The sequence below is a fragment of the Micropterus salmoides genome, unplaced genomic scaffold, assembly GCF_014851395.1.
Source record: "Micropterus salmoides isolate LMB-PRFRI ecotype aquatic unplaced genomic scaffold, ASM1485139v1 Ms_hic_scaffold_2060, whole genome shotgun sequence".
NCBI classification, from domain to species: domain Eukaryota; kingdom Metazoa; phylum Chordata; class Actinopteri; order Centrarchiformes; family Centrarchidae; genus Micropterus; species Micropterus salmoides.
In genome coordinates, this window is record NW_024041219.1 from 9,600 (window position 1) to 23,807 (window position 14,208).

The 14,208-nt window shown below is 41.6% G+C and overlaps 1 protein-coding gene across 1 annotated transcript; it reads left to right on the forward strand.

Moving 5' to 3' along the window:
- Nucleotides 1–823: 823 nt before the first annotated feature.
- On the forward strand, nucleotides 824–13,978 carry LOC119915322 (olfactory receptor 51E1-like). Its single transcript, XM_038734861.1, has 2 exons — nucleotides 824–1,098; nucleotides 13,074–13,978. The coding sequence occupies exons 1-2, from the start codon at nucleotides 824–826 to the stop codon at nucleotides 13,633–13,635; spliced, it is 837 nt and encodes a 278-aa protein (XP_038590789.1). The 3' UTR covers nucleotides 13,636–13,978.
- The last annotated feature ends 230 nt before the right edge of the window (nucleotides 13,979–14,208 follow it).

The window sequence follows — 14,208 nt, forward strand, 5'->3', positions numbered from 1 at the left end:
TGACTAGGTATCCCAAGGAATGAAGTTCAGTCAGTGTGAACTGAACAAATCTGCTACTTTGCCACCAGAAAGATAAAAGTTATTGTAGTTTTACATGTGGAAGTGATTGAAGTCTGAAACTTTTTTTATAGCAGCCTATTGAATAGTTGAGATATTTCTATACAAATGTATACAATAATAAATACCTCATGGTGGCACTACGTGAACAGTCAGAAAATCACAAAGTCAGTAGCATTCATCCTCTATCCTGAGTGAATAATGGCCATAAAGTTGGTGTTGCTGTTCATTAAAGGTGTACAGAAAAAATATACTGATAAAAATTGTGACCTCCATGGGAACAGATTATTTAGAGTTGTGAACTAACATATAATCCCGGGAATGTCAAAAAGGTGTCAATCCAACTTTGGGTCCTCAGAAACATCAAATACCCCCATTTCCCCAGTTGGCGCTCCTGCCGACAGGCCTCCAGAGCTTGATGAAGTTAGTTAGAAGTTAGTTGTTGAGGAGAGTTTAATGAGATCCACAGAGGGAAGAGAAATCTGATAAAAACAATCCACAGAGCTGAACAGTTTATTTTCTGAATTCTGAAAGTCAGACACACCAAGTGCAGGTATGATCAGGTATGATAATGATCAAGGTGAGACTCTTGTTTCCAATTGTTCATTTGTTAATATTCATTAATGCCAGTTAATGTTAGTAGTCTTTTTGTTTCATTTACATTTGTTTTTTGAGAATCTGAATGGATGAAGAATTAAATGAAACATTTATAACCCTTGATGGGCATGTGGAGGTTCACAAATACAGATTTCTTTATTTTGTCATTATGTTCATAGTATATATTCTTATACTCTGCTGCAATTTAACCATTGTGTGCCTCATCTGGATTCACCGAAACCTCCATGAGCCGATGTACATTTTCATTGCAGCTTTGTTACTGAACTCTCTTCTTTTCAGCACTGCTATCTACCCAAAGCTTTTGATTGACTTTTTATCTGAAAAACAGATCATTTCATATTCAGCCTGTCTGTTACAGAGTTTTCTGTATTACTCTTTAAACGGTTCAGAATTCTTACTGTTGGCAGCCATGGCCTATGACCGGTATGTGTCTATATGTAAACCTCTGCAATATCCAACCATCATGACAAAAACAAGAAGTCAGAATATTCCTCATTTTTGCCTGGCTTCTGCCTGCCTGTCAGATTGCAGTGCCAGTAGCCCTTAGTGCAAATGCTAAACTCTGTAGCTTTACTTTGAAAGGAATCTTTTGCAACAATACAGCCTACAAACTCCACTGTGTGAGTTCAGTTGCACTATCTGTGTATGGTGTGATTGTTTTGTTAAATGATACACTTTTCCCTGTGCTTTTCATACTTTTTACATACACAAGGATATTTATAATAACCTACCAAAGTTGTAGAGAGGTCAGGATAAAAGCTGCACAGACCTGCTTACCCCACCTGTTGGTTCTGATCAACTTTTCTTGTTTGTTTACATATGATGTCATTATCGTTAAACTGGAATCTGATTTTCCTAAAACTGCACGTTTTGTAATGACTTTACAAGTGATTTTGTATCATCCTCTTTTTAATCCAATCATTTATGGACTTAAAATGAAAGAGATTTCTAAACAAATCCAGAGGTTGTTCTGTCAACACAAAGTGAACTAATATATTGACAAAGATAACTAATGTACAATCATTTCTCCTGTCATAATAACCAAGAGGATTATTCTGAAGGGTAGTTAACCGAAAGATTTGTTTTAGAAACACTAATGCACAGTAAAAAAAATCATCAGCTTCATTGTGACTGAAGAGGCTACAGTTTTTCAAAAACATTGAACTCCATCAACACTAAATAAAGAACTTTATTGTTTTTGTGAATTTTTGCTTGTGGCCTTCATCAGGGTGATTGTGCAAACACAACAGAAACAGCTTTATTGTTACTCTTAATAGAACTACACTTATTAGATTAAAATTTGAAAATATTTGAATTGCCTTGTTGTTGATATGTGCTTGCCTTGTCTTGTCATTAAAATGTCTTATTTTACTCACATTTTTATATTTTATTTTATTTTGTCCTTGTTCAAACACAAAGTATTATTTCTTCATTCATTTGGGACAATCCGTTTCTAAGGATCAGTTCCCAGAAGTACCAGTGGTATGGTAATGGTGTATATATGATTATTACTCCTCCTCCTCCTCCTCTTCCTCCTCATGATGATGATGATGATGATGGTCTGTTAAGTGTCCCTGACTGTATGTTTGTGGAAGTGAGAGAAATTAACAAAAAAGGAGAGGTTGTAACAGTGAAGGTTATAATCAGAACAAAATAACAAAAATCCCAGTAACCAATGATGAACAAAAATTTGGTTTCAACATGGATACCTAAAAAAAACATATTTATTAGGGGTGAGCGAGTGTTCAGTTGAAATGACTGTCTGGTACAGGTAATTTGGTGGTGATGGAGCAGTGGATAAGACACTTGTCAATTCCCCTACTTCGACACATCCATCAGTGTGTCTCTGAGGAAGACACTAGTTGCTCCAGAGGTGTGCGACCTCTGAAATTTGTAAGTCGCTTAGAATAAAAGCATCGGCTTAATGAATAAATGTAATTCGAGTCAAATATACCAACATAGGTTTTCTAATAAATATTTGAACCTTTGTTAAAAAATGTTTCTTACAATTGTAGTAAGACATTATATAAATAATTTTCTAATAAATATAGTAACTTGAACTTATCAACCCATATCAATTTCAGGCTTAAATAACTTTGCTTTGTCCCGCCCACATCCGGTTTAAGCAACACCAATCCAAAGTATGGATAAAAACAGATACAGATACAGACTTTGGTGTACTCACGCATCCCCAATATTAATCATCTCTCTAATCTCTGTAATAAAGAAGGACATCTGTGTTTGTGTCTCTGTCTGTTTGTATTTTGATTTTCTCAGGAGCCGCTCATCCAATGAACTTCAAACATAGCGGGTTTGTTGCTGCCGACACAAGGGAGTGCAGTGTCGCGTTTGGTGCAATTTAAACATGCAACACGTATAGAAATAATACTTTTTCAGTCATAGGTACCTGACCATGTTGTTTGGCAAACACAGATATTGGAAAGTGATCTGCTACGGCCTATGTGATGTTTTTATCAGACTGCTTCACCCTCCATGGATCTCATTCAAATCTCCAAAGAAAGACACTTTACTTTGTGTTCTACTCTCCCTTCATGCTCTGGATGCCACTGGGGGGCTTGGTCGCTTATGATCCTGAATGGATTCTTTTACTATTCGTATAAATAATCACTGCCGTGAGCGCTGAAGGGAGAAGCGGCGTGACCCTGGCTGTGAGATCCCGTCCTTACTAGAGCCATCCGCAGGAGTTTGTTCAGAACCTGTCCTGCCGGAACTGACACTTATCTCTGCAGTGCATGAGATTTCAGAGGTGTTCTGTTAACATTAGGACATTAGGACAACTGCACCAACTCCAGCACTCAGAACAAACTCATTTAAAATGGCTCTCTTCAATGTGAGATCACTTTCAAGTAAGATTTTATGTTTTTAACTGAATCCTGGTTGCAGATGAATGACTATAGCTAGCTGAACTGTGTCCGCCTCAATATGATTGTTTGAGTCAACCGAGGGTCAGTGGTCGTGGTGGTGGGCTAGTGAGCGTGTATAGGGAAAATTTAAAATGTCATCAACTATGCTGTGATGAATTTAACTCCTTTGAAGTTCTCACTCTTCAAGTTGGAGGGCTGCAACCTATCATATTTGTTATAATTTATCGCCCCCCAAAACCGCCTGGAGGATTTTTATCAGAAATTTTTATCTACTCTGGTTTTAAATTATGACAGAATTGTTCTTTGTGGCGATTTTAATATTCATGTTGATGACCCCACCAATGTTAATGCAACTGACTTTTTTAATATGGCCACTTCTTTTAACTTCAAACAACATGTCAAAGGGCAAACACATAACCGTGGTCATACACTGGACTTGGTTTTTACCCTGGGTGTCAGCATTTCCTCTGTGGAATTAGTGGACATGACCATATCTGACCACAGATGTATTGTTTTTAGCTGCGATTCGCCTGTTACTCATGCCGCCTCACCAAGCGCAGTTTTGCGCATTCTTTCAGAGCCAAAGCCAACACCTGTCTGATTCCAACACCAACAATCTGGTTGATCACTTCAATCATATCTGCTTGTCGTCACTAAATATTACTGCTCCTCTAAAGGTTAGGCCTACGTCTAAAGCTAGTAAGCAACCCTGGATAAATGACAGCATTCGCAGCCTAAAAGGGAATGCAGGAAAGCAGAGCGCAGATGGAAAAAATCCAATCTCCAAGTCCATTACCTCAGTCTGAAGGATTTATTAATTAACTACAATAAATGGTTAAGGATGCGAGAACACACTATTTTTCTGAACTCATTACTACACATAAACACAATCCCAGGTTTCTGTTTAAGACTGTGGATCAGCTGGTAAACCCAACCCCTCCTTGTGCCTCAGCTGGAAGTAATGATGACTGTGAATTGTTTTTATCTTATTTTACCAATAAGGTGGTGTGGTTTATATTTATCTGTATTTAGTCCGTTTTCATGCTTTTATCTTGTATTGTTTTTGTATTATTGTCTCTTGGGTATTATTGTCTTTACACTTGTTAAAGCACTTTGTAACTTGTTTTTGAAAAGTGCTCTACAAATAAGTATTATTATTATTATTATTGTTGTTATTCTCTCACTGCCCCCACACCGACTGTACGACTACTCCAGCAGCAGCCTGTATAGCATCTCCAGGCCAGAGCAGTCAGAATATATTAACAACTCGCTGGCGGCAGGGATTATCCGCCCTTCATCATCCCCTCTTGGAGCCAGGTTCTTCTTCGTGGGAAAGAAGGACGCGACCCTCTGCCCTTGCATTGATTTCAGAAGTTTGAATGGACATTACTATTAAAAACAAATACCCACTTCTCTGCAGGGATCGCTGCCATGCCTACCACTTAGTCCGGATCCATGAGGGGGATGAATGGAAGATGGCCTTTAACACCCCCTTGGGTACTGTGAGTATTTTTGAGTATATTTAATGTTGTTTAGCCTTACCAATGCTCCTGCAGTGTTTCAGTATTTGGTAAACGATGTACTTAGAAATATGCTGGGCAGATTCGTGTTTGTCTACACCTTGACGATATCCTTATTTTTCCCCCATAGTTCAGCAGAACACATCCAGCATGTTCACCAAGTCCTCCATTGGCTCCTGGAGAACAGTCTATTCATCAAGGCAGAAAAGTGTGAGTTCCACACCTCCACTGTCACCTTTCTCGGTCCCATCATTGCCAGGGGTCAGAATGGCTCCTGAGAAGGTGAGAGTGGTCTTAGACTGGCCCAAGTCAGACAATAGGAAGCAGCTTCAGAGATTCTTAGGAATTGCTAATTATATATATATATATATATATATATATATATATATATATATATATAGCCACATTGCTGCACATTAACTGCAGTTAGCTCCACTACTAGGCTGGTTCACTGGACCCCTGAGGCTAATTTTCTGGGTTATTTCAACCCAGAAAATTGTGTTATTCTTTTCGACTCAACTTCTGGGTTAAATACCTGACTCAAATGTTGGGTTAAAAAAAACAACATTGTAGTTAATATAATCCAACTTCTGGGTCAAAAGAACAACCCCACTATCTGGGTAGAAATAACCCAGAAATGAGTTGGTTCCTTTTTAACCCAGGAGTTGACCACAAACTAGAACAGCCAAAGACTGACTGCATGAAGGAACTTAATACTAACACAGATGAACACTGATTTACAGAACACAGGTGGAACAGATGATGATGATGGTAATTAACTAAACACAGGTGATGCAGATGAACTAAATGACAGAAAACATGGAAACAGATAAGTGGCTGGAAAACAGAACAAAGGAAGTGATTAGGGGTGACTGTGACAATATTACACATTTCAAGCACTTTTACATTTTTATTGCATTAAATTAAACTATATAAAAAAATAGAAAAATAAATAACTCTTCTTTAATTTTAACCCAACACAACTAACCCAGGAGTTTTTAGTGTGTGGAGTCAGAGACATGCTACTTCCTGTCCGTCAGGAAGTCTGTGGTCCACCTGCAGGAGGAGTCAGGCACGTTCAGCTGGAAGAGCTTGTCCTGCAGCAGGGCCGGGATGGTGGTGTTGAAAGCAGAGCTGAAGTCCACAAACAGGATCCTGGCGTAGGTTCCTGGGGAGTCCGGGTGCTGGAGGATGTAGTGAAGGGCCGTGTTTACTGCATCATCTACAGACCTGTTGGCTCTGTAGGCGAACTGCAGGGGGTCCAGGAGAGGGTCTGTGATTGATTTTAGGTGGGACAACACAAGGCATTCAAAAGATTTCATTACTACAGAGGTCAGGGCGACAGGTCTGTAGTCATTTAGTCCAGTGGTCCTTGGTTTCTTGGGGACAGGGATGATGGTGGAGGCTTTGAAGCAGGCTGGCACATGGCATGTCTCCAGTGAGTTTTAAAAATGTCTGTGAACACCGGAGACAGCTGATCAGCACAGCGCTTCAGGGTGGATGCTTTGCGGAGTTTCTGCCTCCTAAACAGTCTGTTGACGTCCCTCTCTAGGACGGTAAGAGAGGGGGAGGAGGTGGGGGATGAGATGGTGGACTGTAGCCGATCAGTGGTGTGGGGATGGTGTCAGGTCTGTCCCATTGTCTTTCAAAGTGACAGTAAAACTGGTTCAACTCGTTGGTAAGGCGTGGGTTGTTCATGGAGTGGGGGGGATTTATGTTTGTAGCTGGTTGTCACGACCCATGGGCTGTTTATGTGTATTTGGGATGTTGTGCTTGTGTGTTTTCCCTCTCTGCCACCAGCAGGACCTTGCCCCGACCCCAATGCTGCAGCCAGCAACCTGAGGAGCGCGGCTGATACCAATCTCCTAATCTGTGGAGAGTATAAGGGCTGGTGAAGGAAGCTGCTGGGGGGGAGAGTATGGTGGTCTACAACAAAAGAGACAGTGTTACCGAGTGTTTGGAGTCTGCGGCGAGTGTGTGGCTGTTGGCAGAGACAGTAATCGGCAGTGGCAACAGTGGGATCCTTTGGTCAAGTGTAGCGATTTGCTGTTTTTGTTTGCACTGTGTGCTTGTGTGCCAGTTATCGCTACCTTTGTGTCACAGTCATTCCTTGAGAACTGGTGTTGTAGTCACTCTGCATACAGCTGTTTAGCATCACACACCGCCTTGCTAAACCTGTACTTTTACTCCTTAAACCCGGCCCGGTCTCCACTCCTAAACGCCTCCTCCTTTTCCAACCTCAGCTGTCTGAGCTTAGCTGTAAACCAGGGTTCGTCATTGTTATAACTCACCCTGGTGCGTGTTGGAATGCAGCTGTCCTCACAGAGGCTGATGTAGGACGTCACAGCCTCTGTATACTCCTCCAGATTGTTGGTAGCAGTCCTGAAAACATCAGTCAGTGCAGTCCAAGCATTCCTGAAGATCCTCTGCAGCTTCTCTGGTCCATTTCTTTGAAGTAATCACTTTACAGAGTTTTAATTTCTGTCTGTAAGCAGGAATCAGGTGGACCATGACATGATCAGAGTGTCCCAGTGTAACGGCTCGTGTAACAGTGATCTAAAGTGTTCCCCTCTGTGGTTGGACACTTTATAAACTGTCTTTGGAGTTCTTGGCTGAGGTTTCCTTTGTTAAAGTCACCAAGAACATAATAAAAATCTTTATTTGTAGAGCGCTTTTCAAAAACAAGTTACAAAGTGCTTTAATGAGTGTAAAGACAATAATACCCAAAAGACAATAATACAAAAACAATACAAGATAAAAGCATGAAAACATTGAAAAGACTAAAATACACATTTAAGATAATATAAAATAAATGATGTCAAATAAGATCGGGAAAAGCTCTCCTATAAAAGTATGTTTTAAGAAGGGACTTAAAAGAGTTCACTGACTCAGCCGACCTGATTTCCTCGGGCAGGCTGTTCCAGAGCCTCGGGCCCGACAGCAAACGCTCTGTCCCCTTTAGTTTTCAGTCGAGACTCTGGAACAGACAGCAGACCTCTGCCCGAGGATCTCAAGGTACGTGCTGGTGCGTATGGGACTAAAAGGTCAGAAATATAACAAGGCGAGAGGCCATGAAGAGCTTTAAAAGTGATCAATAGAATTTTAAAGTCAATTCTAAAACATACTGGGAGCCAGTGTAATGAAGCTAAAATAGGAGTAATGTGGTCATATTTCTTTGTTCTGGTTAAAAGCCTGGCTGTTGTGGTGGCAGCCTGGCTGACGGTGAGCGTCCTGGGTTTTTTTTCTCCTTTTTATCAGTTATTCTGCTTTTTCCTTGGTTTTCTGTTCCCTGCCTGCCTCCCTGTGTTTCCTCCCCTGTGTGCTTTCTCTCTCTCTCCCTCTGCTCCTGAGCCCAGCCAACGACCCGCACCTGCACCTCATCAGCCACCTCGTCAGCCTCATGCCTGTCTGTATTTCAACCCCGGTTCTCCACACCACTCTTGCTTGGTCGCTGTTGCTCCATACCCACTTCACTCAGCCTCGTTCTCCATTCAGTCGGCTGGGCTCGTCCTCCGGACCTCTCCTCTTCAGGCTTCCCCCACGGCGTCCTCCCAGTTCTCCCTTGCATCCTCCCTTCCTCGGCCCCAGTGTTCCCCAGCTCCCTGGCTTCCGTCCCGTTGATTTCCCTGTGCCAGTGTTTCCCCGGGAACCTCCTCTCCCTCCACTCCAGTACCTCAACCCCCCTTTTCCCTAAATAAACCTCCTTCGCTCAGAGTGCTGCGTTTGGGTCCTCTCTGTCCCCACACCACCCTCTTAACCCTGGCAGCTGAGATGGCTGAGAATAGATTTTTGGGATAAACGAGTGAAAAGGCTGTTGCAATAATCCAGGTGTGATGAGATGAAGGCGTGTAAAATGGTCTCTGTGTCCTTAAAAGTTAACATAGATCGAATTTTAGCTATATTTCTAAGTTGATAAAAACATGATTGAACAAGCTGCTCGAAATTTAAATTCCTATCAAACCAAACACCAAGGTTCTTTGCCACAGGCTTAATGTGATTTACTAGGGAACCAGCAGATGGCAGTATTTGATTTGCCATCTGCAGGATTTCTGTTTTGTCTGAGTTCAGCTGGAGGAAATTATTTGACATCCATTTTTTAACTTCACAAAGGCAGTTGTTAAGTGAACTCAGCATTCCAGGGTCTGTGGATCTGACAGGCAAGTATATTTGTGTGTCATCAGCATAAATATGAAAAGAAATGCCATGTTTATGGATAAAATGTCCAAGGGGAAGCAGATACAAGGAAAACAAAATGGGTCCTAAGGCCGACCCCTGAGGCACACCATATTTAACTGGACAGAACGAAGAGACATAGTTGTTTACAGGCAACTTCCTACAAACAAAACTTCCTATTTGACAGGTAGGATGAAAACCATTCTAGGGCAGTACCAGAGATCCCCACCCAGTGCCTCAGTCTGTCTAACATGATGTTGTGATCAATGGTGTCAAAAGCAGCGCTAAGGTCCAGGAGTACCAGGACTGAGCACAGGCCTTCATCAGCAGACATTAAAAGGTCATTGGTGACTTTAAGCAGGGCAGTCTCAGTGCTGTGGTACTTCCTGAAACCAGACTGAAACTTTTCAAATATTTTGTTATTTTCCAGTACAGTGAGCAGCTGTTTGGACACAATTCTTTCTAAACGTTTTGCTATAAAAGGCAGTTTTGAAATGGGTCTAAATTATGATGTGGAATCTAAACCAGGTTTTTAAAAAGTGGGTTCACGCAAGCCGTTTTAAAATAATCAGGGACACAACCAGTAGATAGGGAGCTGTTGAAAACCAAGATCAAATGGGGCCCAACAGAATCTATTACTTTCAGTAAAAACTTTGTAGGTATTACATCAAGTGGGCTGGAGGACACTCTCATTTGTGATACTGTTTTTAAAAGCTCAGACAAGTCGATGGGATGAAACTGGTTAAAACTCTCTTGTTGCTGGTGAGGAACCTCTGAGTAAGAGGCCGCGGGGGTAATAGAGGCTCTGATTGACACCACCTTATTGGTAAAATAAGATAAAAACAGCAGCACTGAAGAGCACTTAAGAAGGGAGTCCTGGTTTGTCTGCTCCACACACAATATCTGGTCAGCCAGCATGAACTGTGCGTCGTGCACGTTGGCCTGCGCCAGAATATAAACAACAACCAGAATGAATGAAGCAAACTCATGGGGGAGTAAAACGGCTTATAGTTTGATTAAAAATTCTATATTAGGAGAACAGTGCTGCTGAATCACTGTCTGTACATCAGCCATTGTTAATATAAAAACGGATACCTCCACCTTTTTGTTTTGCCAGAGTTCTGTGTCACGATCCGCTCTGTGGAGTTGGAAGCCAGCTAGCTGCAGCATGGAGTCCGGTATGGATCCACACAGCCACGTCTCTGTGAAGCACAGAAAAGAAAATGAATAAAAGTCTCTGTTTTTCCCCACCAGAAGCTGAGTTTGTCCAGTTTGTTGCACAGTGAGCGCACGTTGGAGAGAAATATTGCCGATAGGGGTGAGCAGAGTCCCCGCCAGCGGAGGCGCACGAGCGACCTGGCTTGTTTCCGTCTCTTACGAACAACAATGAGAGAGCCCTTCCAATGTCCAATAATTCCATTAATGACGCGAGAAAAGTGGGAAATTCGCTGGAGTTGCTGTTCATGAGCTTTTGTCTGGTGAATGAGCTCCGTGAATCACAGACGAAAACTGAACACACAAAAACAAAACAAAACAAAGTACACCTAACTCCGAGGCAGCTATAGACGGCGACATCTTGGAAGTCTTTCTGCCGTGCTATTGGAGCCACCGTTAGCTTGACCTCAGGATTCAACCCCCAAGCTAATGGTCAAGTGCCGTGACCCTGATGTGCAGAACACTTTTTTGTGCTTTCATTTGCCCTTTTGGTGTGCCTGCTGAGTACTTCGTTTTGTTTGGTGTCTGTCTCTGTGTTCTGCTCTCCCCTCATGCTCTGGATGCCACCGGTGGGCTTGGTCGCTTGTGCTCCTGCCTGCACTTTGGGGCTCACCTCACTAATCAGCGCATCTGCTCCACAGCCTGAGCCCAGACTCAGCCAGCCCAGTGATACCCAGAGCACTGGAACCTGGACCCACCTCTCTGGCCCATCATAATCACCTTCAACCCCAAGCCCACAGTTAGGCTTAACTTTCAATAAATACTCCCTTTGTTTGAACACAATTACCCCTCCACCACCAGCCTAAACCGTTGATACAGGCAGGATGTATCCATGCTTTCATGTCAAAAACATCTAACGTCACATTCTGACCCTACCATCTGAATGTCGTAGCTGAAAGTTTTTCCAGTCTTCTATTGGCCAATTTTGGTGAGCCTGTGTGAATTGTAGCCTCAGTTTCCTGTTCTTAGCGGACAGGAGTGCCACCCGGTTTGGTCTTCTGCTGCTGTAGCCCATCTGCTTAAAGGTTCGACGTGTTGTGCATTCAGAGATGCATGGTTGTAACTGCTGCTCACTGGATATTTTCTTTTTCAGATAATTCTTTGTGAACCCTAGAGATGGCTAAAGTGTGAAAATCCCAGTAGATCATCAGTTTCTGAAAAACTCAGACCAGCCTGTCTGCCACCAACAACCATGCTATGTTCAAAGTCACTTAATTTCCCTTTCTTCGCCTTTCTGATGCTCGGTTTGTACTTCAGCAACTTGTCTTGACCACGTCTACATACCTTAATGCATTGAGTTGCTGCCATGTGATTGGCTGATTTGTGTTAACAAGCAATTGAGCAGGGTACCTAATAAAGTGTACATTGCCAGGCCTGTATGCTAGTTTTCTGTGGAGTTTGGGTTTCGTTTTCTCACCAGCTTGAGCTACAAGGATTATTGTTTTTCGTTTGTTGATGGAATGTGAGTCCATGCCTGTATTTTAGTTTGATATTTCATTTGTTTTGGAACTGTCTGTTGGATTGATCTAGGCTAGCCACCCCAACATTCAGCATTCACCTTTTTAAGGGCACTCGCCTGGCTATTATCACTGTCTCCCATGTAGGCCATAAGAGGAGGCATGGTTGTCATTACTCCAACCTCTCTGTCTCCCCTGCACAGCTCCTCATCACTAGGGCTGTGCAATTAATCAAATTGTGGCGATATTGGCCAAGTTCATCAAGATAAAACGATTATTATGTGGCATGCTGTATCTCAATGACAATTTGTCTTCTAAACCCAGCGCAACCCTTTACAGCGGTGGCTCCCCCCCGCCCAGAGCTGAAGCGCCTGTCACTGGTCTCCAGTCCAGCCATCAGACTCTAGTCTTGGTTTCCAGTCTTGTCACAGGCCTCCTCAAGTCTCCAAAGTGTCTCCGCTCTCGTTTCCGGCCTCCAGGGGAGGCACAGAAAGATTTGCTAGAGACACACCCCAGCAACCAAAGTCCTACATCATCTCTGCGTTCAGGCCTCTACAGTTTAATGGAGGAGTTCACATTAGCTCTTCCTTTGGAGATTTCAGATCCATGGAGGGCAAAGAAGTCTGATAAAAACATCCCACAGACTGGAGCAGATCACTGTCCAATTTTTGTCTTTACCAAACCGCAAGATCAGGTAACTATGACTGAATAAGACAATGTGATGCAGGTTATATGAGACTTCAAGGAATGTACCAGATTTATTCATTAACAATTTCTTTTATACAGCCAGAATGGATAATAGTTTAAATGCAACATACATAACTCTTGATGGGTATGTGGAAGTGCAGAAATATAGATATCTTTATTTTGTGATCATGTTTACAGCATATGTTCTAATAATTTGCAGTAATTCTTCTATTGTGTGCATCATTGTGATTCATGAATCCCTCCATGAGCCGATGTACATTTTCATTGCAGCTCTGTTACTGAACTCTCTTCTTTTCAGCACTGCTATCTACCCAAAGCTTTTGATTGACTTTTTATCTGAAAAACAGATCATATCATATCCAGCCTGTCTCTTTCAGTGGTATATATTATGCTCTAGCCACTTCAGAATTTTATCTCTTGGCAGCCATGGCCTATGACAGGTATGTGTCTATATGTAAACCTCTGCAATATCAAACTATCATGAGGAAATCAACTGTCACTATTTTCTTGGTTTTAGCTTGGCTTGTGCCGGCTTGTCAGGATGTGGTGCCAGTTGTACTAAATGCTAATAAAAAACTCTGTAACTTTGTTTTCAAAGGAATCATTTGTAACAGCACAGTTTATAAACTTCACTGTGAGAGTTCAGGAGTGCTGAATATATATGGCTTGATTATTTTTGTAAATGGTCTCTTTCTCCCTGTGCTCTTCATACTTTTTACATACACCAGGATATTTATAATAACATATCACAGCTGCAGAGAAGTCAGGAGAAAAGCTGCACAGACCTGTTTACCCCACCTGATTGTTTTAATCAGCTTTTCCTGTTTGAGTGCATATGATGTACTTCTACTGCGACTGGAAACTGAATTTCCCAAAACTTTACGTTTAATAATGACATTACAAATACTAATGTATCATCCTCTCTTCAATCCAATCATATATGGACTAAAAATGAAAGAAATTTATAAACACCTGAAGAGGTTGTTCTGCAAAATGGCCTGATGTTTATAAAACTAATAACTGTGGTACACTGACTGTTTTGTGTCATAAAAAAGGAGAGCTGTGATTTCTCTGGACATTGAAAGACAATGAATGTAAAAGTCTGTTTCTAAAACACTGAAGCACAGCATTTTCCACTTCCGCAATTTACAACGGTTTCATTAAAATCACAAGTTGAATTATGAATTTCCAATATGTTGTTAGTTAATTGCAGCTTAACAGAATCCTGTTACCCATGACGACATGATCATTGTCTCGATATCAGATGTTGAGTGTATTGTTAGTTTATATGGCCATAAAATGTTGTTAACATGTTACTACTAGTTGTAGTTTTGTCTATTTATTATTATTTTATTGTAAAAATAAATAACTAAAATAACTCTTGTTGCTGTGGAATGGTTATTTTACATAAACTCTTTCAGCTCTTCTTGGCTCCCCTAAAATATGCAGCTCAGCAATAGTATGACAGACACACACAGACCACATAACCTCTATTACCAACAATAAAACAATAAAAGCACTAGTTCTAGTACTTTTTGAATCCTGCAGAATGTATATTCGTGGAAAGAAAAAATA